The sequence below is a fragment of the Pelobates fuscus genome, chromosome 6 (genome assembly GCF_036172605.1).
Source record: "Pelobates fuscus isolate aPelFus1 chromosome 6, aPelFus1.pri, whole genome shotgun sequence".
In the NCBI taxonomy this organism is placed as follows: Eukaryota; Metazoa; Chordata; class Amphibia; order Anura; family Pelobatidae; genus Pelobates; species Pelobates fuscus.
This window is the reverse complement of record NC_086322.1, coordinates 186,115,243-186,142,062: the sequence shown is the minus strand read 5'-3', so window position 1 is coordinate 186,142,062 and position 26,820 is coordinate 186,115,243. Positions and strand designations below refer to the sequence as shown.

Here is a 26,820-nt window from a genome sequence, read left to right as displayed (position 1 = left end):
AGGCATATAGCCTATAAGAAAAGATCCACAATGAAATGCATGTAAGTGTTCATTTTGAGTATATGTACTAAACAGTGTTTTTTGTTTATATATTTTGTATTTGGCCAGTGGAGTGTCCCTTTAAATCACAGTACAGGTATCTGTTTTGAATTAAAAATAATTATTGGCCAACAATAAGTCTTTAACAACAGTAATTTAAATTGGTCGGAACAGTTAAATGGCTTACTGAGGGTTGATACACTGCAGAAAAATGGGATTTGCGCTAATTAAATCAAAGCCTATATCTCATTTGTATGGAATTTTAGCACTCTTATACCTGGGTGTTACCAAATATATGACCAAGGTAAAATGCTAATATTATTAAGCATGTGCATTTATGATTTATTTGAAGAACAAAAGTCAAAATGTTAAATATAGAAACCTACATAAGCTAAACAATACAAACAGATGGACTCAAAGCATTTATCAATTTTTTTTCATTTAAGTCTAACATACACTGTAGAAAGAACTATGTACTAAATTGGGCAATCAGAGAGAACAGATCAGAGGAAAAAGGAAAGCATAAAAATAAGAACACTGAACATTGTGTTACAGGACAAAGGATGACCACAGTCCGACAAGACACACGTCGGCTTACTGCTAGAAAAAAAATAATAATAATAATAATAATAATACACCCGGTAATTCAAAAGAACTTCATTACATCTCTGTGTACAAAGAAGTTTCCAGTAATGTAATGCATGAGAAGCAATTTACCATTATCTTAATATATTTACAGGTCATGTATCTGTACTATGAATTGTAACTGCTCTATCACTTTCCTTTCATGCAATTAATTGATTGTTTACAAGAGAAAGAACAGGAAGCAGAAGGCTGCTTAAGTTCATGCACATTTTATTGAGTAGTAATATAAAATGCTTTTTTTTTTTTTTCATTGTTACAAGTGCATGCTTTGATTGCCAACATTTCAGAAGTCAAATTACAAAGGCAAGGCTTTAGGCTGTAGTGAATTACTTGGGCACTTAAACAATTGTTAGAAAATATCAATGGACTTAATTTAATCAATATTTTTTTTTTCCTCAATGTTGTCAGGAGTCAATAACCCGTAACTCATATTATAAAGGGGAAAAAAAGTGGAAAAAATTTACATATTTGTGGCACGTGACGTAACGTAACAGAATGACCAAACTATTATGACACTAAACAGTTATCATGCACTTAAGAGTATCACATGTACCCACAAACTTATTTTAAATTTCACAAGGTTTGCTAAACATGCTAACCATATATATGTGCATTGACAAGCGTATGTTAAAAAACATTAAGAATATTTTGTCTTCCCTCTTTAGATTTTTTCAAAGCTTTTTCATTTTATTTGATTACAAAATTTCAAAGGCATTAAGCGATTTTTTTTTTGTTGTTTTTGTTTTTTTAGAGAATATAAAGTATGCCAGTATACATACATTTCCAGTATAAGTCCAACCACTAAGAGCATTACAGTCCCATACAGGCCTATACAACCATTTTGTCTTATAAAACATGCATAGGCAGATTTTTTACAGAATATATATGCTTTTCACTGCACTTAATATGGTGTCTTGTTCACTATACTTAAAAATGCACCACTCATAAATATTAAAACTCAGCAAGCCACAACCAATACTTTATTTACCAAAAAACCTTAGATATAACAGCAACAAAAAAAAAAGAAAAAGAAGAAGAAAAAATATAGATACATATAATGGTAATCATTATTCCAGTTTTGCTTCTTGAAGAAAAAGAAAAATAATATTTAGATAAGATATTCACTGCCAAATAAGTACGCTATATGTTTTATATTAAGAAGGGCATTCAAGCACACTAAATTAACCTGAGGTAAGCATAATCTGTACAAAATTAAACTTTCCTTTTTGGCATCTTTAACAAATTTATAACATTCTTACTCTTTGTCATTAATATATTTCCTTTTTTTTGCCATTTGTTCTACCACACTAACAAAAGCAACGCACCAAACTTTAATAATCCAGCATTTAACCCATTAATATCACCAAACTGAATGGTTCTTAACCCTTCTTTTGCTGGATGGCCTAGCAATGCATTGCTTAATGAAGTGCTGCAGGCTCCTTCGGCAAAAATAAAAATACACCCCCACCCCCGAAAGAAAAACAAACAAAAAACAGTGAGCCAATGCCTTACAAGAGTAACAAAACATCATCAATAAATAGTCCTTATTTTAGTTTGTACATTATGTTAAAAATGTTTTAACATCTATTTGTAGTTTTAGTGCTGCAACTGTAAACATACAATAGTTAGTAAGAAATTAAACAAAGACATACTGTATGTTCAGTGACTAAAAGAAGGCCTTTCAGTAATGTAACTAGAAGTCCCCAATAGAGCTGAGAAATACGTTTATTCTCCTAACTTTGAAATATATATTTATGTATACCAGAAATAGGTGTTTTGTTTGTATTCTACAAGCAGTTATAGGCATATCCAGATGAGGCATGCGCCTACAATAGAAGAGATTTGACTATCTGTTTTCAGATGACATTGTAAACTGAATTATTTAACAACAAAACCCAAAGAGTAAGTAGCATTTTCCCACATCAAGATCACCCAGTTGCCGATACGCAGCAATTCTGCCATGCCTTGCAGCTACAAAAAATATTCATGAACAGGAAGTGGTCACTGAATATTGCTGCTGTTGCTGCCATTGCTGTCAGTACCATTGGTCTCTGAAGATATAGCCTTGTTGATAGAGTTAAGGTTGGCATCCGAAGGTATAGCATCTCGGCGTGGTGGCATCCTCTCATTAATACGATCTAAGCCCTTCGCCTCCTCGAAACTAGTGATCTTATGTTGTGGCGAAAATCCTTTGATTGCTGAATGAAAAATGTCAGAATTGAAGAAAATAATTAAAAATATTAGAAGAGGGTTAATAAGGAAATTATATCATGATAAGCACTTCTAGCAAAAGCATTAACAAAAACTTCACAGAAAAAAAATCAAAACAAAACGTGATAGGCTTATGTGTAAAAAACAAAACAAAAAAAAAAAACACAAAATTTTTCTAAACCAATGAATCTACTGAAAACGTAAACAATGCCAGCCAAAAAATAAAATAAATAAGAATATAAAAATGATCATCCATTTGAGTTCAGCTCATATTGTTTTATACAGTATATCATTTTGTATGGTTAAAAACCTGGCTACGGGTCACGCTACAACACAAACAAATGAAGTATAGAATTGTTTAACTGTCCTACTTCATGTGTTTGTTGGATGAATTGCTTACTATCTAGCAATCGCTACTACCTCTTTCTAATCATTCACAGTTTTTCTTTACTATATAAAGTTTTTTAGAGGTTTTTTTTTTTATTCCTAAAAGTTAATATATATATATATATATTAACTTTTAATTATGCATTATATATATGTTTAGTTTTGTATTTTTTTTCATGCTGCAGTTAACGTTGCAGTTAGATCATTGTTAATCATATAGTATGCAGTGAATATTTTGCAATAATAGAAACAATATACACAATACACTTATACACACGCTACAATATAGTTCAAGAATATAAAAAGTGAATATATAAGTTATTACAAAGTGTAGACATTTTTGCATGCACACTTTAACAGCACTACACAGACAACAATAGAATGAAGGATACACTGTATTCTACAACGGGATATATTCATTTATGGCAGTATGTCATAAGATTTATAAAGGAAAATTATACAATAAAGTTAAAAAACTGTATTAGTTTTCTTTAATCTCAAAAAAATAAGCCTGTCATTAAAATCGTATTTGGCAATTGGGGAATAGTAAATCCACAGCAGAGACCAACGTTATTAATATAAATTAAGAGAGGATGTTTTTTTTACAGTTACAGGAAAAGCTAATATAATAGAAAAAAGCTCACGAATATTTAAAAACGGTATGAAGCGTAAATAGACTAAATGAGTCATATAACAATTATTTACCACGTTTCTCTACTGATAAACACTAGGGAAGAATTGGTTTCAATACTACAGCAAAAATAGTCACAATATAGCATGACTTAAAACTAATAGAAATAGAAAGCTGCATAATCCCTGTGTTTTTGTTCATGCACATTCATACCAGTGACGGCTAACTTTGGCACTGTGCTTCTTTGTAAACTACATTTACCCTGATGCAGAACCTCATGGTAAATCTAGTTCAGAAATAACTGCAAAGGCTAGCATTCACAATCATTAAATGACCAACTATGTTTCTTGCTCAATTAAGTCTATAAAGGAATCAAATGGATTAATTTTGTTATCAAAGGCACATAGTAATGGTCAGATAAAAGTAAGTGTTATTATTGGCTGGGGAAATAAGAACTGCAAACTTTTATACATGGATGATTTATTATCAACAGCATGCCCAAAACACCGAATATTTGGCACAATCAGTACTTGCATAGAAACACATTTTAGAAACTACAACATAAGGTTGTGTTTAAACAGAAACTTTAGTTTTTGCATATTTTTGATAAAATGTTAACTGTAACAGAACCATTGTTAATTTAATATCGTCATGTCATTTGATAGTAGTCAATAATTAGTGAATTATTAGTTTTAGTTACTAATCTCCTACACTTATCTGAAGGGGTAAATTGTAGACAGCTGGACCATGTAAGATAGTTCTGCAGCCATAGACCATTAAATAAATATATGTGTGTGCATTCTTAAATAAACTGCAAGTCTATGGATGCTACAGACTGGCATTCTGACAGTGATTGGAATTGTAAGGAGAGATCTACAAGGTTTCCTGTAACCCAGCTTTGTTCTAGGTCAGTAAAGACTAACCTCTTGCACTCCAGCTTTTGACAACATCTCCCACAATGCCCAGCCAGCCAGAGGGCTGGTTTAGGAAGGATTTTAACATTACTAAATACAACATCCTAAATTTGCCACTCTGTGCTATAAAAGCACATGAATAAAATCCAATATAGTGCAATGTTAAAAAAAAAGCAAATAAACAACATTTGTGTACCACTGCACCATTCTAGTACTGTAGGGGGCGATAGAGATGGCACACAAAAAAGTGCAGAGTTAGACATGTTTGCTTCCTGTAATGTATATATCTATAACCTAAAAGGAAATTCAAACTTGCGTTCGCACATATAATTAAGAAAAAAGCTTGTATTGTAACCCCAAAGTGTAGAAATATAACCTAGAATATTTAAATAAGGATTTTTATTATGGAATTATGGAATGGGTTTCCATGGCCGAGCAGCTGCATGCAAGCCTCACACCAGGTACAATGCCAATCGTTGAATCGAGTGGCGTAAAGCCCGTCACCACTGGACTTTGGAGCAGTGGAAACATCTTTTTTGGAGTGACTAATCACGTGTTTCTGTTTGGTAGTCTGATGAGCGAGTCTGGATTTGGCAGAATTTAGGAGAACATTACCAGTCTGACTGATGGAAGAGGGATAATGGCATGGGGCTTTTTTTCCAGGTGTTGGGGCTAGGCCCCTTACTTCTAGTGAAGGGAAATGCTTAATGCTTCAGCATACCAAGACATTTTGGACAATGATTTGCTTCCAACTTTGTGGGAAAAGTTTTGAGATGCCCTTTTCTATTCCAGCATGACTGTGCAACTGCACACAACGCAGGATCCATAACGATATGGTTGGATGTGTTTGGTGTGGAAGAGCGGTGACCACAACCCCATTGAATGCCTTTGTGATTAACTGGAACAGAGATTGCAAGCCTGGCCTGCTTGTCAAACATCAGTGCCTGACTTAAGAAATACTCTACAGGATGAAGGGGCAAACATTTCCACAGAAACACTCCAAAATCTTGTGGGAGAAGAGTAGAAGCTCTTATCTTGGGGGGGGGGGGGGGGGGGGGGGGCAACTACATATTAATGTTTGTGGATTTAGAATGCTATGCCATAAAATCCCCTGTTTGTGTAATGGTCAGGTTTCCCAATTATGTTGTCCATATAGTGCATGCATGTATATACACACCATTTTTACCATTCCATAAGCATACTCTGTTTGATGTTTCAGTTCCCAACAGTAACTTTTATCTGGACATTAAAAAAATAGTTCAACTTTAACTTCTTTGATGTCTTTACCCAACCTTAACTATATGTGGCTTTAAGAATGTAAGTTTAAGATTTCCCTTTCAACAAAAAACTGTTGATATTTCCTTAGCACACAAAATATATCCACCTCTGCACTTTTGTCCCCACACTACCTATAAAGTTGCATTAAAAAAACTCCATTTCATTTGAAAACATTTTTAACATCTGAGTGGACTGAATTTTACTCATATGTGGCAAACAATGGCAGACTTTAAAGAGATCAGTCAAGGTAAATCCCATTGTAGGAGATTTGTTTACATTACAGTTCTCTTTATCATTACTTTAATTGCTTAAATGGTTTTTCCAAACACTGGGGGAATTGCATTGTATAATAGTCATCACTATTCTAAGCAGCACCTGTTTTTGGAATCATCCACAAGCTAAACACATTATTCTAATCTAAATTAATCACATCAAACACTGGATGTTAGAAACATAAGAACATTCAGAAATATGGCTTAGACGAGATTTCTAACTGGGCTGGATGAGAAATACCATCCCAAATAGAAAGAAACAACAATAAAAAAATACTTGAACCCAAAAGTAATATCTACTGAAATATAGAAAAAATTGTCTAGCCGAGATGAACTCCTGTGGATAGATTTACCATTGATGGGCAATAAAAAAATAAAAATAATGAATGCATTGTTTTATACATCTCATGTTAACTTGATAGCACACAGGTAATTAGAAAAGTGAGGAAGCGTGAAAAAGAGAGGATGAAACAGAAGCAAAATCTATAAGCAAAGCTTTTCAGTCTGCCACCCATGTCAAGATAGAAAAAAAAATATACATATGAAGACCAACTTTAAAAAGTAAAAAAAAAATTAAAAAATAGAAAATACGTGTAAATAGTCAGCAATTTAATGCAGGTGATTTTTATAAAATAGTTAATTTGAAGAGGCCAATCACAAATATACTTTTTTTTTCTTGCTCTTTCTTTAATAATCTGTTTGTGCGGTTGTGCATATAGTTGATGATCTTGTAAGTAGAATTCAGAAACAAATTTGAAGCTCGAAAAAAAGTTGCTAAAAAGGAGCTAATTGATTATACAACGGTAACAGAAGAAAGTAAGAAAATAAAAATTCAAAAGCAAAATCTACTCTGGTTAGAACGGGTTTACTTCTCCGAAATGGAGAACATGTTACTTTTATTCTATTACATATCATGTACTACTACTTTTTATATTGAACACATTTTGTGTTCAGAATAACAATTTGTCTATTTTTATTTTAAAGATATACATTTTTTTTTATTTGTTACGATAGTTGTATTAACTCGTTTATTAAGAATTATTTTCTAAAATAAATTGCATGTACATTTTGTACAAGGTATTTTTGACTTAGACAGGTGTCTGCAAAAATGTGTATAATTTTTTAAAGATTTATTTGTAATTAATTTCTTCTAGTTCTTTAAGACTGCATTAAATTGGTTCTGTCATGTTTTGTGTATGGTATAATAAATATCTTTGCTTAAATCTGGTTTATTCACAATTATATTTTTTTTCAAAATGAGTCCTGTTTAAAGTTATTGCTGAAGTAAAAATTACTTTCTGTTATGGCCATTCTTTCTGAAGGCTTAGAAAGGTTAATTAAATGTTAATTATAAGGCAGCGATAAGGCTCTTCTTTTTTTCTAAACTTAAAGCCATTAACTCAACTATCCTACCTAAACTAAGCCGTCAATAAAATTAGACAGCTGAGAAATTACGATTCTGAAAAAGTACTATTTTCAAAAATATTTACTCCAAGTTTTAAAGTTAAAAATAGATGCTCCATTTACACAAATACTTTAAAAACTGTGCACATGTTGAAAAACAAAACAAAACACATGGCCAGATTTTATAAAGATATTGCACACGAAAAAAATCCAGAGGAAGAAAAAAAAATTAAAAAAGGTAAATCATTCTTCATAAATGTCATGGAACTTACTGCCGTTTAGTAAATGAGGCCCAAAAAGTGTTAGCAGTTTACATCAATGTTATACTGTACACAACACAGAATCACATATATCACACAAAACAGCCAAACTGGCAACAACAATGCACACTGCAAATTTGATTTTGCTGATAGGAATAAATAATTCCAACATAAATAACAGCTAAAATGTGCTGCTATTTAGAAAACAGTTGTATTTTCTCTTACTGGTGGGTTTCAGTTCTAATTTGACACATTCAAAATTTCTTCAACAGTAGTAAATCTAATAAAAGTAGACAATTTAGCATCTAAAACAATCGTCCCTGTGCAAGAACAAAATACAACTGTAAACATTGCTTTAAAGGGGAGCATTTTATCTGAAGAATGACTGTAATGACCTATGTAAGTGCATATATACATATATTTGTACTTTTTTGCATATTGCCATATGTTTATTTTTTCCCTTCTATAATTTAATGACAATAAAGTTATGTTGGGAAAAGATGCGTTTACCAAGCAAGGTACAAGATATTGTGCTTACAAAGAGACTTGGCTGTAATTTGAGCAACAACAAGCTTTATATTACGTGGGTAAACAACATTACCCGTAGAACACATAATACAAATAGATTGCACTCTTTATAAGAGGTTGCTTCGAAACAGTGTGGAATAAATTCCAAAATAAATGGGTTTTCATATATAGTAGTGAGAGATGCCCATTTAACTCAGGGTATTCTCTTTTTGCCATCATAAAATATGGTTTTGAAATGATGGCCTGAGTATTCTATAGCTACCACAATACTTTGGTATGGTCTAGTTCCCCTTTAAACCAAGCACACTTTATTAATACTTAGCCACAATTGTTAGCCCAACACCCACACACTTTGTACAAGCTACAGCAAAATGAATACACCCAGCAGTGCCCTTATCTGGTACATGTGCAACAGAAAGGGGGCTTGCCAATTACCTTCATCGGCCTCTATAGCCTCAACAGTAGCTAAAGAGAAGAAAGGGTAGCAAAATGGAGGAGAAAAATGAGCAGAGGATTTGAACTCTTAAGAACAAGTCAGTGAGCAGCAAAAGAGCAGGTGAACTAATGTTGCGGTCAATGCTAGATTTTCTTTTTTGGCACAGAAGGCAACACATATGCTACACAGAAAATAGGCAGTTTGGCTTTTTTGTACCTTTTCATAACGTAACGGTTAGATGTATAAAGACAAAATATCTGACATCCCCCCCCCCCCACACCCATTAAATAAAAATAAAATACAAAGTAACTAAATATCCTTCTTTGTGTCTGCCTTAAGATGACAGTAAGTAGAGGAAAAAAATGTTTTATCACCAATGACTATAAAAAAGAGCAGATTTAATTTTAAAAGCTTTTATATATTCTCTCTGAGACTCCCACACCTATTCCTGGTTGCCATGATTAGGAAAAACAATAGACTTGTGCGCAAAATCCTTTTCAGCTACACTGAACGAATCAAATGAATCTACGACCAAACAAAATGATGCGTCACTTAAATCCCGGACAATTGATTCGTTTGGGCATAGATTAAAGGATTTTGATTGATTCATCGCAGGTGGAAAGGATTTGTGCACCTAGTATAAAAAACCAAAAAACTAAGTACTTGTTCCATCTACCCACGCTGACATATTCCCATTGACCACTATGGCAAGTCTCCACTATTGCCCATCTGAGATTTAGACATGTTCCAGATCTTTAAAAAGGTTTATGGATGTACTCTAGAACTCCATCAATTGCATCTTTCTAAAGGCCACTTTTAATAAAAAGAGGAGTTTAAACTCACTAGAGAAGAAATATAACATTCATTTAGGCAGTTAAAAACAAAAAACAAAACACGTTTTCTTCATACAGGGCTAAATAAATACATTATATAGCGAAAGCAAAACAAACAAAATAAGTGATGATGCCACTGATTATATTGGCTACAAATTCATATTACACAGCAACCAGGGACACTCTTCCATTGGTCAAGCATTGCTTAGGGAAAGATTTGCAAAGTTAGTTCTAAACAGCAAGTATTCCAGCGAGAACTGGAGCATCCTTTCTTTTGTGGACAACCATATGCTACAAAATAACACCATTTGGCACAGTATACAGATATGTGAAATGAGAAAAAGTGTTAATGTAAAGATATTTTAGATGGCAATCACATAAGCAAATACATGACTACATTGTCATCTCAGAGAGTACCTTGTGCCTTTTGTTGTGAATCTGCAAACGTCAGAAATGGCCATTAAAGTGTAGATGAGAAGGAGGTAAAAAAAAAAAAAATACTTACCTGTGTTGCACTTGTTGCACTTCCTAGTAATGAGTGCTGGCATCTTCCACATATGCTTCGCACAACATGTGCATAAAACAAGATTTTTCCTTTACCATTCTGGACATCGGACAGCGATCACATATTATTTGATTAATTCTTTGAAAACGTTAACTCCGTTATCAGAAAGGGATTCAGTTCGGAATGGACTGTTCCTCTTTACACACCAAACTCAAATTATACCTATCCAATGTTTCATTTAATAAGTTGCTTTTTCTGATCGGTAATTGGGAGCTTTGTTTTTTTTGCTAAAGTAATTGGTTACAATTAATTATTTTGCAGGGAAGTACATTTAATTTTTTTATTCCTAAGACTACATTAACGTGACACTCTATACTCCTTAACTAACTACACTCTTTATATGAATCATAGTGCAAGGAGATCGCCTATCACGGTTTATCTTTGTTACTTAGAGCTTCACAAACAGCAAAGATCATTGCGCCTATAAATTCACCCCCATATCCAATATATCCAGGGAGCGATTATGGTCCCCAAAAAACACTGCATGCAAGTGGAATGCACACTACACCGACACTCACCTTCCACTGAAAGGCTTTCTAGGAGGTTGAGGAGAGGGCTTGTGTTGTGGATGTGTATCCGACTATATACATTGGGGAAGCAAAGCATTCTATGCCTTGCACAACAGCTTACTTCATGTTTTGGACAGATTTCATGGGATATGCTCTATGCTCCCATACAATATAATGGGATATTCACTTCAATTTACTTCCTCCTGTGAAGGCTCACTGCAGATCCACAAATCCTGGCATTTGCGGCAAATGCATATTTTAAAACACAAATACATTAATTTTTGTAATTTTAATTAACGTGTCATGAATGGGGATCAGCTTCAGCATGGAGAATTTGTTTTTCTTTTTTTCAAGCATCAATAGCCAAGTGCTTTTGTTAATTTTGTAATTAGTAAAAAAATAAAATAATTTAATTAATTAATATAATAATATTTACAGTGTGAAGCTTTTTAATTTCATATCATGGGACCATTAACCTTGTCTCCTGAAATGAACAGTTGATGGTATTGTTTATAATGGTCTGCAATTGGTAAACTAAAAGCAACAAGAATGGGTCTGCATAACCAAGAACGTATCTGTCATTCTTGGAGATTGTATTGTTAACATTGAGGAGTGAGAAGATATTCTGGAAACTATTTTTTTTTTTTATTAGCAAAGAAAATATAATATTGCACCGTTCATTGCTGATCTATGTAGTCAAACTGCAACCAAAGGGTGGCTGAAAGGAAGATTCCCAGATGTTTTAAAACTATAGCCTTAAAACTGGGACGGTATCAAGCAATTAATTAATAGTACAAAAATAAAGTGTTTATTCTTTCCAAAGTTATCTGCCAATTAAAATAAGAATATTCCGACCTCTAAATATGCACAGTAAATCTACATAAACTGAACATGAAAAACAGCATAAAGTGATTAGTAAGACATGTTTTCCGAACAAGTGCATATAACATTGTTTCTATATATTAGAGGGTGGTTTTCTTTTATTAATAAAACAATCTATACATTCTTAGAATGAAATATTAGGAATCCAGTAAGAAAGAAATACAATGAATATGGAGCGTTATCTTCCAAAACATAAGAGAAAATGGGTTATAGTTTGGTTAAAATGTGTGCTTTTTAAAGGAAGTAAAATGGCATGGAAAACAGAGATGTTAATCTGTTGCATTTCAGTGAAGAGAGGTCTACGTCATAAATTTAAAGTGGCACTGTCAGTTGAAAATATCTATTGAGTTAGAAGCAGTTAGAACAATAATGCAAAGAGAGTATAATTTTCATATAACTAGGGCTGAATTTGCATCAAAGCACATGCAGGTACATCATTTTCAAGTCCCTTCCAACCCTAAACTCTTCCAAAATGTATGCATGTGTCTGTGTGTGAGTGTATATGTCTAGTATACAGAGGCGTAACTAGAACCCACAGTCCCCGGTTCCTCATTCTCTCTGCCCCACAGCCCCTCCATGTGTCCCGTACCCTCCTTCTCTCTCCACCTCCCCTCAATGTTTCCCATTCCTTCCTCCCTCCCTCTTTTTCTCTCTCTCTCTCTCTCTCTACCTCCCCTCCCCGTGTCCCCCTTCTATCCCCTCCCCTCCCCGTGTCCCCCTTCTATCCCCTCCCCTCGTCCCCCTTCTATCCCCTCCCCTCCCCGTGTCCCCCTTCTATCCCCTCCCCGTGTCCCCCTTCTATCCCCTCCCCGTGTCCCCCTTCTATCCCCTCCCCGTGTCCCCCTTCTATCCCCTCCCCGTGTCCCCCTTCTATCCCCTCCCCGTGTCCCCCTTCTATCCCCTCCCCGTGTCCCCCTTCTATCCCCTCCCCGTGTCCCCCTTCTATCCCCTCCCCGTGTCCCCCTTCTATCCCCTCCCCGTGTCCCCCTTCTATCCCCCCCCCTCCCCTCATTCCATTCCTCCCTCTCTCCCTGTATCCCATTCCTCCCTCTCTCCCCCTCCCCTCTCTGTATCCCATTCCTCCCTCTCTCCCCTCCCCTCTCTGTATCCCATTCCTCCCTCTCTCCCCTCCCCTCTCTGTATCCCATTCCTCCCTCTCTCCCCCTCCCCTCTCTCTCCCCCTCCCTCTCTCCCCCTCCCCTCCCTGTATCCCATTCCTCCCTCTTTCCCCCTCCCCTCCCTATATCCCATTCCCCCCTCTTTCCCCCTCCCCTCCCTATATCCCATTCCCCCCTCTTTCCCCCTCCCCTCCCTATATCCCATTCCCCCCTCCCTCTCCCCCTCTCCCCATATCCCATTCCCCCCTCCCTCTCCCCCTCTCCCCCTCTCCTCCCTATATCCCATTACTCCCTCCCCCTCTCCCCCTCTCCTCCCTATATCCCATTACTCCCTCCCTCTCTCCCCCTCTCCTCCCTCTCCTCCCTATTTCCCATTCCTCCCTCTCTCCCCCCTCTCCTCCCTATATCCCATTCCTCCCTCTCTCCCCCCTCCCCTCCATTTCCCATTCCTCCCTATATCCCATTGCTCCCTCTCTCCCCCTCCCCTCCCTATATCCCATTGCTCCCTCTCTCCCCCCTCCCCTCCCTATATACCATTGCTCCCTCTCTCCCCCCTCCCCTCCGTTTCCCATTCCTCCCTCTCTCCCCCCTCCCCATTCCTTCCTCCATCCCCCATACACTCCATGTGTCCCATTATTCCCTCTCTCCCCCCTTCCTTGTGTCCCATACCCTCTCTCCCCCCTCTCCTCCCATGTGTACCATATCCTCCCTCCCTCTCTCTCTCTCTCTCTCCCCCTCCCCTCCCATGTGTACCATGCCCTTCCTCTCTCCCCCTCCCTTCCATGTGCCCTATACCCATGCTCTCTTCACTTGCCCTCCATGTGTCCCATTCTTTCTTCTTTCCCCTCCGTGTCCCCTTCTTCCCCCTCCCCTCCCTCTGTCCCCTTCTTCCCCCTCCCCTCCGTGTCCCATGTCTCCCCCTCCCCTCCCTATATCCCATCCTCCCTCCCCGTGTCCCATTCCTCCCTCTCTTCCCCCTCCACTCAATGTCCCATTCCTCCCTCTCTCCCCCTCCACTCAATGTCCCATTCCTCCCTCCATCCAGCACACACTCCATGTGTTCCATTATTCCCTCTATCCCCCCTACCCTCCAATGTGTCCCATACCCTCCCTCTCTCCCCTCTCCCTTCCATGTGTCCCAAACCCTTGCTCTCCCCCCCCTCCCTTCCATGTGTCCCAAACCCTTGCTCTCCCCCCTCCCTTCAATGTGTCCCAAACCCTTGCTCTCCCCCCTCCCTTCAATGTGTCCTGTCCTGTCCTCTACCTCTCTTCCCCCTCCCTTCCATGTGTCCCATACCCTTGCTCTCCCCCCTCCCCATGTCCCATTCCTACCTCTCTCCCCCCCTCCTGTACCTGGCCGCAGTTCCCAGTCTGACAGGAAGTGCTTGGACATGCTACACACAGGTAGGAGGGGGAGCAGCGTAGCTCTCCCTTCCTGCCAGACACCCGGGAACCGCGGATCCAGGCCGGTGCGGATGTGAAATGGCCCAGAAGGTATCCAGGTGGCCCACGATTGCATGGGTCACAGGGGTCGCGGCTGCCGCAGCTGCGACCCCTGCTATGGTGGGAAGGTACGCCACTGCTAGTATAGCAGTGTATGTTTTTAACAGTGTGGATGGTAGTGTGTGTAATAGCAGGTCTCTCAACTATCCCGCCCTAATTTTGGAGTCCTGTCACACTTCAGCTCCCTGGGGTCCTGCATCTGAGGACACTAGGGAACAGTCCATTGGGAGCACAGTGGGAATGCAACATTATATATATTTTTGCTATACAACGGTCACTGGGACCATGCAGGAGGCACTTAAGCAGCGCTCCCTACATGGTGCGTTTGGGCTTGGGGACTCTTAAGGACACAGCCAGTGGACAGACAGACCCCTTTTTTTGTGTGCTTCTCAATGACTGTTTTCTAGTTTCCCCAGATGCTGGACCCCATTATTGGTGTCACTCCAATTTTCCATTCCCAAGTGTTGGCAGGTATGCAACAGTGTGGGTAGCAGCATGTGTAGCTATGTGTGGGTAACAGTGTGGAATGTGTGTGGGTAACAGTGTGGAATGTGTGTGGGTAACAGTGTGGAATGTGTGTGTGTACAATGTAAGTATGGGTAGCAGTATGTGTGTTTACTTGTCCTGCTTTATACAGGTGTCCTCTATGGCCCTTGAGCTCTCCCCTCACCTTTCTCTCTCTGCAGATTGCAGTGTTCAGTCTGAGGTGACTGGGCCCATGGAGGGATCATGTTACTTAGAATTGAAATAGCGGACCGTCAGTCCGGCAGCCTCAGTTTGGGTCTTTGTTGATTAGGAAGATGGCAAATACCACGTGTATCCAGGGGACACATTTTAACAGGCAAAGTAGGCATCTGTTGCACACGTGCAGATACGTGCCAACTCTGTCTAATGGGAAATCTGGCTTCTGGCCCTGCATATAACCAAGCTATTGCAAGATTAGTTGGATTTACTATAAGACATCTTGGAATTGCATGACAATTTTCTATTTCTGATGACAGAGCCACTTTAATATCAGGTACATTTGAGACCATTGCAAAACAAAAGAGATTTTGGAGAATGTAGTGAATTGAGTAACACTGATTTGGGGAGGTTAGTGCGTCATCTTCTGGTCATTATGTAGCACAATCAAAGAGTTTTACCTCAAATGGCTTCCATTAGTAAGAAACAATATTAGCAGGTAATGTTCCCACTAAGGTTTTGTGCAAACTAAAACTGTTACTAGGAAAGCCAGACTCAGCAGTTTGAAAATGTTAACTCAAAGCAAACTGCATAGCATATTATGCTTTTCTTTCATGAACACTCAGCCCTAAATGCAGTTAAAAAAAAAAACCAGTACACATGCATTAGAATATATACAACATATACATTCAAATATATCGAAAAGATGTATCCACAAGCAAATAAATCTTTGAAATAATTAAGAGTATCGATTTCTTTAAAAAAAATATTAGTACGCTTCATATAATGAGGATGTGGAGAGAGAAAAAGAGAATCAAAAAAGGTTATCACAAGACATACCATGCATTAAACTTCCAATAGCTCATGGTGTGAGAGTCATTAGAGAAATGTAAACATATCTTTAAACCCTTTACTGTATAATTCTAGTCTTAAGTCTAGATAGACAGGGGAACATTTATTAATGTGTTGTGATCTCAAAAGTTGTGCATATGTGTAAAGGGAAGGAGTTACAATGGAATGTACCCGTTTGGTTTAGTGGTAGTATGTCTATGGGTTTTGCTCCACTTTTAGTACTATGCACCATTTTTCAGAAAATGACTATTTGATCAATCTCCCCCATTGTGTACAGACTTACTGAAACTGTCAAATAATTTCCATCAGTGACAGATTTACTAGAATTTTGTCAGTTGTCAAGTTATTAGCACTTTCAAAAAATCTGAAAAACTACAGCCTGGCTAGCCTTGAATTAAACTATAACTTAGAACTAACCCCAAGTATATTTTCAAGATTCATTCTAAATTTAGTAAAGGCCAAAATTGTTGGCCGCATAGTAAAAACAAACATAATTCTGATTGATATTTTGTATTTTTACAGTCATGTATGATATTTCAGGGAGCGACCCTGTAGCACATGACTTCACTCACATGATTCTGTATCTTGCATCTGTCACATTTTCATATCATGCAAGGGCGCCAATGTGGATTTAGGAGTTAAATCTATTATTAAACTATTATTAAGGTACACTCTTTGTTAAAGTAAAATACCAAGCACATACTCTGGACGGTTGTAAAGGCACTCCTGGCACCATAATCATTGCAGTGTACACTAGTAGTAATGGTGCTTGGAGAGTTCCTTTAACTCCCAACGGATACTCCACCAATGCATAGTTTAGTTTGTGGAATACAAAACTTTCAATTGTGTACCAGATAATTTCATTCTTTAAAAAGGAACCACCAGGAGAGGCCTCTCCCTTAGTTTGTGTCAAGCACAGCTCTCTCTCAGCAGTTGCCCATAATTGAAAGGCTAATGAAAAAGTTCACCATGTGGAAGGGCAAAGGGGAACGGGTACATATTCCAGGAGCAGGAGAGCAACGTTTTATGTCACAAATGTTTTGGGAGCTCACAAACTGCGAGGATGGCGCCCACAATACCCCACAGTGATTATAGTATTTACATTGACCTTTAATGTTAATGCATTCAACATGGTGAATAAAGGGTAGAGTTGCATACATTATAGGTACACCCATGGGTCTGTCATATAATTGTATGTTCTAATATTACAAGTCTTACAGAAATACGCATGGTTTCTGACATTTCAGTTACCATGAATATTACTTACATATACAATAGACATACAATAGAAAAAGTTATGTTTAACCCTGAATCTGTTTTACCAATTACAGGCCCTTAACTAAACACAGTGTTCTAGAACAGGAGACTGAAATGTTCTTTACAAAGCTGTTGAAAGTAAGCATCCTTACCGCTTTGGAGAGTTTGTTTGCCTCCAGACAGAACCCCGCTGGGTAGCATTCCGGTGGGTGTAAGACCTTTCAGAGTCAACACACTTTCACTCTCTTCTCTGTAAACAAAAATAAAACATGACAATAAGTTCAGATGGTAGACTTCCCATGAACATCATGTGAGTACAATAATTTCTGAAGTCCAAACATGAATTCTGGGTAGACTACTAGCATTGATATGAACAAAAAGTCTCATTGCAACTAAGACAATTTGGTTTATACTCTATACACAGAATTGTACTAAAATGAAACTGTACTGCAAAATGTAGGCTGAAAGTGATATAGTTGAGTAGGATAATTATAACAAATCAGCTATTCTGACCGATTTTCTGTTCATTGCAGTTATTAGGGAAACCTCAATGTTTATTGCTTATTTTTCTTATTGTAAAATCTGGATGTAAATTTAGTCCCTGTAATGCAACAATGCAAATTAAAGAGGCAACTCACTGAAAGTCAAAACAAATGTAAAAAAAATAAAAATAAAATGCTAAATTCAATTTGTCTTGATAATAAATGGTGCTGTTGCAGAAATATTAGAAATGTCTGCATGAAGGTTATGGCATATGCACAAAGCTCAGGCCACTATCTAAGAAGGGCACAGGCTGATACTTCCTGGTATAGCAAGAGCTCACCATAATACCTGCAAATCCTGGGGATTTGCACCAAACACAAAACAGGATACTTTTTTTTGTTCTAATGTTAGAAATATTTGAATTTTGAATGCATTAGCCAGCTTGGAGTGTCACATTAAAAAAATATTGGGTAGTGCATCTCAATCAGGCTGCATCTGTATTTGCAGATACCCAGCTGGTGTAAGGCTAGCAAGCCTGCAGCTGTGGAAAGATGTGTTTACACCTGTGATGATTGGACCCCTGCTCTTGGCTTTGATCCCAGAATGGATTGGAACATAATGCCAAGTGAGACTAAGGACCTAAAATAATTAGTTGAAAGCACAGCACAGGAAAGCTCGGAGAAGAATGACAGATAATATGTCATTGGCCTTGAAATGAAGCACACAAGTTATTGGTTACAAGCTAGGTATGCTCAGGGGACATGTTTGTGGTCTCCTGTGCTCAGCAGTTAGCTTTGAATTAAAAAAAAAAAAAAATTGACAATAAAATCTATACAGCCTGGCCCGCTGTTTCCTCTGCTTTATTAAGGTCTGTTTGATGCATTATCTATAGAACCACTGGCTATACAAGCTGGACATATCAAAACTGTTCATTAACTCTAAAACCATATTTTGATACCTTGCGTGCATAGCTAATCTATAAGGTTTTGTTTTCAACCATATTTTAGTGTTTAATGTGTATTGTCAAGAAACACAATTTGCTTTGTCTTCTGTATACCATTTAACCCTACTAAGACATTTATTAACAAACAGTGATCAATTACTGGTTTCAATATATAACCTCACTGTTTAATTTTGGTAATTAAAGGTCACAAAATTCAAGGAGTAAAATAAAATGTCATTGTAGAGCGATTTTATAAACTTAGTGTGATTGTCTTGAAAGTTTAATAGCCATCACAGAAAATACAACTGACACACAATAGTATGTATTTATATAAAGTAGACATCACACACTATTTACCTAAAGGAATGTCGACACATACTATGTAGCCGTATAACTTTTGAAGTAAAATTTATTTTATTTTTTTCAGATTTTTAACAAACACACACAAGATTTTTTTTTTAATTAATACGTATTTCATAAACCTGATGTGTGCTACCATAAAAAAAAAACTATAGTGTTCAGCTTCATCCTCCGAGTACAACAAAATATACCTTTGCCTTATTCTGTGAAGCTACAGTGTTATAAAAGACTTGACCATTTCAGATTTTACAGTTCAAATTCTTATAGATGCATTTGATTGGACAATGTCTCATTTTAGGGCGTTCTAACTGTTTGACTGTTGAAATTACCCCAAAAGATATGTGATATGGTATATTTTGAGCTTTACTACATGGCCATTTTAGCACCAATTTCTTTCAAAGTTATAGTATCTTATTTTCCTCCATTTAATTACAAGCTCATTTCACGCACTCCGTCTTCTGAGCCGGTGAGAATGGTCCAATCAAATGCATCTTCAGGCACTGTCAGGTAGGTTTATATCTTATTAAATAGGGTTTTGGTAGGAGCGGGGGTGCAAATAGTTACTAGTGCGCAATATGATGGCCAAATGATTTCATGAAAAAGGGTCACTTAATATGAATGAGTAAGACTCTTAGAGTCAAACTCAGCAAAGACCTAGGTGTGTTCCCCTAATGTGGAAATGCTGGGGATAATATATTTAAATGTTTCAACATAATATAAAGTGATTTCTGTTAAACAAGAAAAATATAATTTATGAGGCCTACTTCCTGCATTTTTTTCCCTTACTCAATTGCTTTATTATTTTTATTTTACGAGTGGACTTACAATAAATTTATCCCTACTTGAACCTCTCTGAAAATATGCAGCTATTGAAACATTTAAATGGCTCTAGAAGACCTGTCAGTTTACAGCACTCCGCTATAAATCACCAATTCCATGAGGTTACTCCTTATTTGTATCCACTCAGTTCCCCCTTAGAGAACAGTGTTGCCTATTAGTGCATTTTACTTGTTAAGCATACAAAAAATACCTTCTGTCATACATGTATTGATCTTAAAATACATTAGTTCAAGTAAAAGACAGAGCTTCATTAAGCCACATGGCTGTCCAATAAACCTATACCTAACTGGACTGTTAACAAGAAAAAATACTATCATCATCCAGTTTCTGCATCACTGCTGGAACCACAGAAAATCTACGCCTATACAGGTGTATGAACAATTGCATAACAGTTATAATATGGTGTAAAGACAAAAAACAATATAAAAAGAAAACAGCTGCATATAAAACAAAAAAAACCAACATTTTTTCTCACCTCAGTACAGAGAACACTCTAGCCATTTTTCCAATAGCGCGAATCTTGTTTCGGATTACTTCTTTACGAGCCGCAGCTGTTGCTCCTGTAATTAATTTTATTTCGATAATCAGTGTCACAATTTAAAACAGACACAGACACAAAATATATCATACAAAATAATAGATGAACAGTTTTGGAAAATGTACCCAGTAATGTGAAGTGGATTTTCAAACAGTATCTTTTATATTTCATAAAAATGGTCAAATGAATACCAGCTCTATCTTGTAGTCTTTAAAATGATGAACTAAAGCATTCATATCTTCATAAAATACCTCTTCCCATGTAATCTATGTAGTATTCTGACTTTATAAATGACGAGGCTTATGGCAGACATACCTATTCAAGCAAAAACCAAACCAGGAACTGCACTCTTCCACATATTCAAGCTTAGGTGCAACCGAACAGGGGCCAGCACCAAGCCCATAAATATTATTTGTAGGTCCTGGCACTCCAAGGATTTGAATAGGCAAATGTATTGGACCCAAATGTCCAACAGCAACATTTCAACCTACAAAAGGTCTTTTTCAGGTTTTCTAGGTCGAAACGTTGCTGCTTGACATTTGGGTCCAATAAATTTGCCTGTTCAAATCCTTTGAGTGCCTGGACCTATTCTTCCTTGAAATCTGATTCAATGACCTATCAAGCCACACGTGTAATAATAGAAGAAACACAAATATATAATACAGTTGTCAAATTATATCCTTTGGGAAAATATGAACCAAAAAATAAAGATACGATTTTATGACAAATTTGAAAAAATATGTTTGCTGAAGATAAAGTAAATTATTGAAGTATATGAGTTTAATTCCATGATGTGCAAATCTCAGGAACGGAATACCTGTATAGCTCACTGGGCAGGTCGCATAGAGATGAAATGGAAAGAGTTCTATGAGGGTCCAGTGAAATTTTAGAGCATCTAGTCCTGCCTGTGCTGCATACGCTCCACCAATATGAGTTTGAAACACTGAAAAGCCATACCACCATCACAACCTGACTAAATTCGACATTTTAAGCAAGAAGAAAGTTTAAAGAAAACAATAATAGCGATTTAATTGCCAGGCAAGAGAAATTAAAGAGCTGTGTTCATAATTTAGGATATATACAGACACAATAGGACAAAGAGGTGTGATGGATACCAAAGCCATTTGGATCTGTACTTCCTCTTTACCCTGGAGATTCTTTTTTTTTTTTTTTTTTTCTTGGTTATCTAGTTATCTTTGTTACCAAATAATCAGGCCCTCTAAACCTAACCACCTAAATGTGAAATAAAGTGAATCGAACATCACCAATTTTCTTACATCAAATTATTTTAAGAGGGGTGGGAGGAAAGAGGTGCCTTCCTAATTTTATTTTATTTTAATTTTTTCTCCAAACATGTACTTTTAATTATCTTTGGCAAAATAAAATATTCTTCTAAAATAAAATGTCTCAGGCCTGGTAATAATCCATTTGTTGGAGTAAATAATAAAGTTTTATGGTAGGCATTGAGCTTTGTTTGCTCCTATGTTTTCCAATACCTTGGCAAATAGGTTCATGTACTACCAGGCAATCAAAATGCAATACAAATCAGAACTTACAGGGACCTACACAAAGTTTGCTCACCGAGTACAATAGTTCTGCATTGTAGGTAAACATTTTTTTGCTGGCCATATTAAAATTGAAATACGGTCCCTTGTCATTGCATCAGCTATATGGACAAAATAATAAACAAATAAAAGGATGCATATCTTTGTATTCCCATAAATAAGGAATAATCTAGATTTACTACAGGATAATCTATCTGGATACAGAATAAAACCTGTACATCAATCTTCAAACTATTGCTCTGAACTAACTAGATTTAAAGCACAAAACATTACAAGAAAGCATAATATGATACATAGTGCCAAAACACTGATGCAAAGAGCCCTTTCCTAGACCACTCAAATACCTCCCAAGAAAACATTTTAAAGGGACACTATAGTCAACATTTAAAAGCAAGAAAGACAGGTCCCCCAGCCTTCTTTCTTGCTTTTATATGAACTTAAAAACATTAAAAAAAAATAAAAAATCCAAGTAAGTTTTAATAATAAAACTTATCTCCGTTCCACAGCCGAGCCTTCCGCTAGGCCACGCCCCCTTTTTCATCAAAATGACAAAATCGCAGGGCCCAGTAAGACGCTTCTCCTTGAGAAGCGTCATCGCGATGTGGTGTGCATGCGCGGTTTCGCGCTGCACCAAAACGCATTCTTCATAGAGCGGCATTGAATGCCGCCCTATGAAGAAACTCAGCACTCAACCGCGCATGTGCGCGGAATGCGCGTTTGCGAGCTGAGCTCTCTGACTGACAGCTCAGTTCGCTTTCTATACACGCCCCCCTCCTCAGCCAAACTGTGTGTATGCATGTTTGCATAGAAACACTATATATAGAGACCTCTCTATATATAGTGTTTCTATGCAAACACACAAGTAGTACAAAATTAAAGACATACACACACACTCTTTCTCCATCCATATCCATCCCCATCATCCATATCCATCCATCCCCATCATCCACATCCATCCATTCCCATCATCCATATGCATCCCCATTATCCATATCCATCCATATCCATCCCCATCATCCATATCCATCCAGTCACCCACCCACACTCAGTCACCCACACTCACCAAATAAGTTTACTTACATTTTATATCCTCCTCTCCTCCTCGGTCTCCAGCTTGTCCGCTCAAGCCACTCCCACGAAGACAGGATGCTCGTGCACAGTGCTGCCAGAGCTGCCCTGAGCTCTGCTGACAGCAGATCTGAGTGGATTGAGGTGTTTTATGCCCAAATACAAAATAAATAAAATCACTGTTGAATAGATATACCCCAAATGAAAACGTATATTGGTGATATAGCTAAAATCAGCTTGCAAAACCTGCAGTTCTCTTGTCTGCTGCATTTGCAAGCCCTCCCCTTCTAACTCCGCCTAGATATTTTGTGCCTGTCCAATCACAAACTTCCCAATACAGCTGAATGAGAAGGCTTTGCAAGTCAGGTACTCTGGCCTCTGGGCAATTGCTGTGTCCTGGGGCCAGCTGCATTGAGCTAAGGAAACCAGGAAGTAACATTACATGTTGTTTGCTTGAAAGTCAAGGGGGTGTAACCAGGCGGATTTATAAATTTAGAAATCTGCACTTTTGCAAAAAAAATAAAAATAAAAATAAAGAAGGACAAACTCTTCACACATAAAGCTTGTCAGCAAGCTAACGTTGCTTAGGGGTCTGGAGTGTCCCTTTCAGTTAATGTATATATGGCACCTGACAGAGTATGTGAATAAATTTAAAAAAAAGCTAGTTATTTAGTTGTGCAGAAATCTCACGTTTTAGTTCGGTTTTAAAATTTACAACATCAGTATTTCCATATCTGTGTTCTGTGTTTCAGAATACATCCCTACCACATGAAAGCACAAAACACCAATATCATTGTGTGTCTGTGGGTGGATAGCAACTAGTCCAATGACTAGGTTCATTTTGGAGTAATTCCAATGGAAGATTAGGACCAATAGAAAGCTGTTTAGGATTACCTAGGGAAAAATAACCAAGCATATGGCTGTAGTATATGTAGGCAAACAGGCTTGGGTTGAGGGGTGTGACTTGATTATGTTGCGCATTGATGGTGCACATTTGGTCGGCAGCTGTAAACTGAACACTAAAAAATAAACACCTACAACCACGAAATGGTTGACAAAAAAAAATAAAAAAATACAAAAATCAATCCACAAATCACATGTTTAGTGCTTGCGTTTTTTGGTCTTGGTTCTCAAGGCATATTTGCGAAAATGGTTATCAATCTGTCATGGATTCACCTAAAACTAGCAAACTGTATATCATTGCACATACCCCTGGAATAAAAACGCATCAGATTTTGGTTTAAAAGAACCAAATATAAGATTCAACTCGAAGAAATGTATATAGGTACATTCTACATTGAGCAAGACCAGTCATGGTAATACCTTTCTTCTGTGCATAAATAAGTTGATCTTCTTATGAAAATCCAGAGGCAAACACACAAAGATAAAATGACATTTGATGGATGAGAGGGGGGAAAAAAGAGAAAGCGTGAAACTTCTATTAAAAGTGAAAAGTTTTAAAAGAAAGTTCTGTAAAATAAAATGAAGAAATATTAGGGAAAATAAATTGAGAAAATAGAAATCAGAATATGAATGGGGCACACAACACAAATGCAAATTGTGAGTGGATTAAGTAAGGTGAAGCAAATAAAACCAAAAAGTGTTTTCACACACAAAGGTTAATGGCAGCCAGTAGCAATGTAAAGCCTTGTGTAAAAAGGTCAATGAATGGCAATGAAAGTAGTGGATTAAGTTTTGCTGACACTCTGCACTATGCTTCAGTAGGCTCAGGTCTGTATAATGGCAGTGTGTACTAACACACTGCCATTATACAGATGAAGAGCATGCTAGCATACATGGTAGAATCAGGGCCGGTGCTAGGATTTTTAGTTACACAGGCGAAGATGCATTTTGGCGCCCCCAACCCTCATTAAAAAAAAAAAAATGCATCTTCACCTGTGTGTCTTTCCTCCCAAGCCACAGGCACACAGGCATCATTTTTCAGTCACACAGTCAAAGTCATACAGGTACACTGTCATACAAAGACAGAAATAATCATACAGAGACATACAGACACATACAAGCAGAGATATACATGCATACAGAGACATGCAGGCATATAAAGACCTGCATATAAAGACATACATGCATACAGAGGCATACCGTCATACAGACACATACATACATACAAAGACATACAGGCATACAGAGACACACACATACGTACATACAGAGACATAAAGGCATACAGTTACATACATGCATACAGAGACATATATACAGACATTCAGAGACAAACATACATCCAGTTACATACATGCATACAGAAACATACGTACAAGACATACAGACACATACATACATACAGAGGCATACCGTCATACAGATACATACATACAGACAGGCTTACAGAAAAATACATACTCACACACACAAACTCACAGACACATACTCGAACACACAGACACATACTCGAACACACACACACACACTGACAGACACACACACACACACTCACTGACAGACACACACACACTGACAGACACACACACACTGACAGACACACACACACACTCACTGACAGACACACACACACTCACTCACACACACATACTCGAACACACACACACTGACAGACACACACACTCACATGCACACACACATAGACACACAGTAATTAATTATCTAAATTAAATGTAAATTTCCCACCCAGCCTCCCTACCTGGAGTGCTGGCGTGGGTCTCTCATTGGTGGTCCAGTGAGGCTGCTGGGAGGCGTGCGGCTGCAGTTGATTAGGAGGAGGCGGCGAGGGAGCTCTCTGATCTCTCTGACTTGCTCCCTCGCAGGCTGTTTTCTGATGCCGCGGGAGCCGGAATATGACGTCATATTCCGGCTCCCGCGGCATCAGCAAAAGGCGCGCGAGGGAGCCGGTCAGAGAGATCAGAGAGCTCCCTCGCCGCCTCCTCCTAATCAACTGCAGCCGCACGCCTCCCAGCAGCTCTAGGGATCCAGGAGGTGACCAGGCAGGAGGGAGCACTTCCCTCCTGCCGGTCACTGGAATTTTGCGCCCCCAGAGCTGGTGCGCCCTAAGGCGGCCGCCTGTGCCGCCTTATGGACGCGCCGGCCCTGGGTAGAATGAATATTCCCCTAATTGTCCAAGCATAAAGGAAGTGTTAGATAATTATTTTGGAGAATCACATGATCTCAAATGAGCTTAGTTATTTTATTCAAAATAAGGAAACCCAGTTTTTTGCCACAATGCAGAAGATGAAAAAACATGTCAATTATCAGAGAGAGTTGGGCAAAAATTATATTGCTAAATGACAATAGGTATATTTTATAAATCTATAAAAAAAAAAAACGACATTATTCCCATGCGGCAACCTAGGTTTACTAATTATCATTGCGCTAAATTCAATCTTCTGTTTTAAGATCTAACAATGATGAGTATCGGTACTATACCATACCAGATTTACTACAATTTTATAATCATTCTGTGTGGCATCGGCCATTTTTATCTGCTATTATGGTTACGGGGTGTTTACTAAATAGATGAATATAGACATTGGATTACATCATGTTTTGTTTATCAAGAACCAATTTAAAATAAAGATGCCAATGATGGTGGATGTAAAATATAACTAACTTTCCAAATAATGGGGAATATACTAGGTATATTTATGGAATATTAAGAGTGGTGTTGATATAACGGAAACAACTTTGTTCTGGAGTGAGTCTTCAATGATGTTCTAGATTAGATAAACCTTTGAAAACTGGTTCAGATACTTTTGGCATCTAATGTATAACGATCACCAATAAATACCTGGTCTTACACTCTAGATAAGCATATACATCAGGCAAGGATGGATGCCTTCTGT

General features: G+C 37.6%; 1 protein-coding gene across 5 annotated transcripts in view; it reads right to left on the bottom strand.

Annotated features, from left to right (window-relative positions):
- Window positions 1–877: 877 nt before the first annotated feature.
- Window positions 878–26,820, bottom strand: part of PPP3CA (protein phosphatase 3 catalytic subunit alpha) — a 216,276-nt gene continuing 190,333 nt past the window's right edge. The window contains exons 11-15 of one of the 5 annotated variants that reach the window (XM_063458570.1): window positions 24,326–24,355; window positions 20,307–20,391; window positions 17,358–17,455; window positions 9,005–9,034; window positions 878–2,882 (exon numbers count right to left, since the gene is read on the bottom strand). In XM_063458570.1, the coding sequence (XP_063314640.1) occupies window positions 2,686–2,882; window positions 9,005–9,034; window positions 17,358–17,455; window positions 20,307–20,391; window positions 24,326–24,355 (440 nt within the window). In that variant the 3' untranslated portion in view covers window positions 878–2,685. The remainder of the gene's footprint in view (window positions 2,883–9,004; window positions 9,035–17,357; window positions 17,456–20,306; window positions 20,392–24,325; window positions 24,356–26,820) is intronic. The other 4 variants (XM_063458571.1, XM_063458573.1, XM_063458572.1 and 1 more) reach the window with 4 other exon arrangements.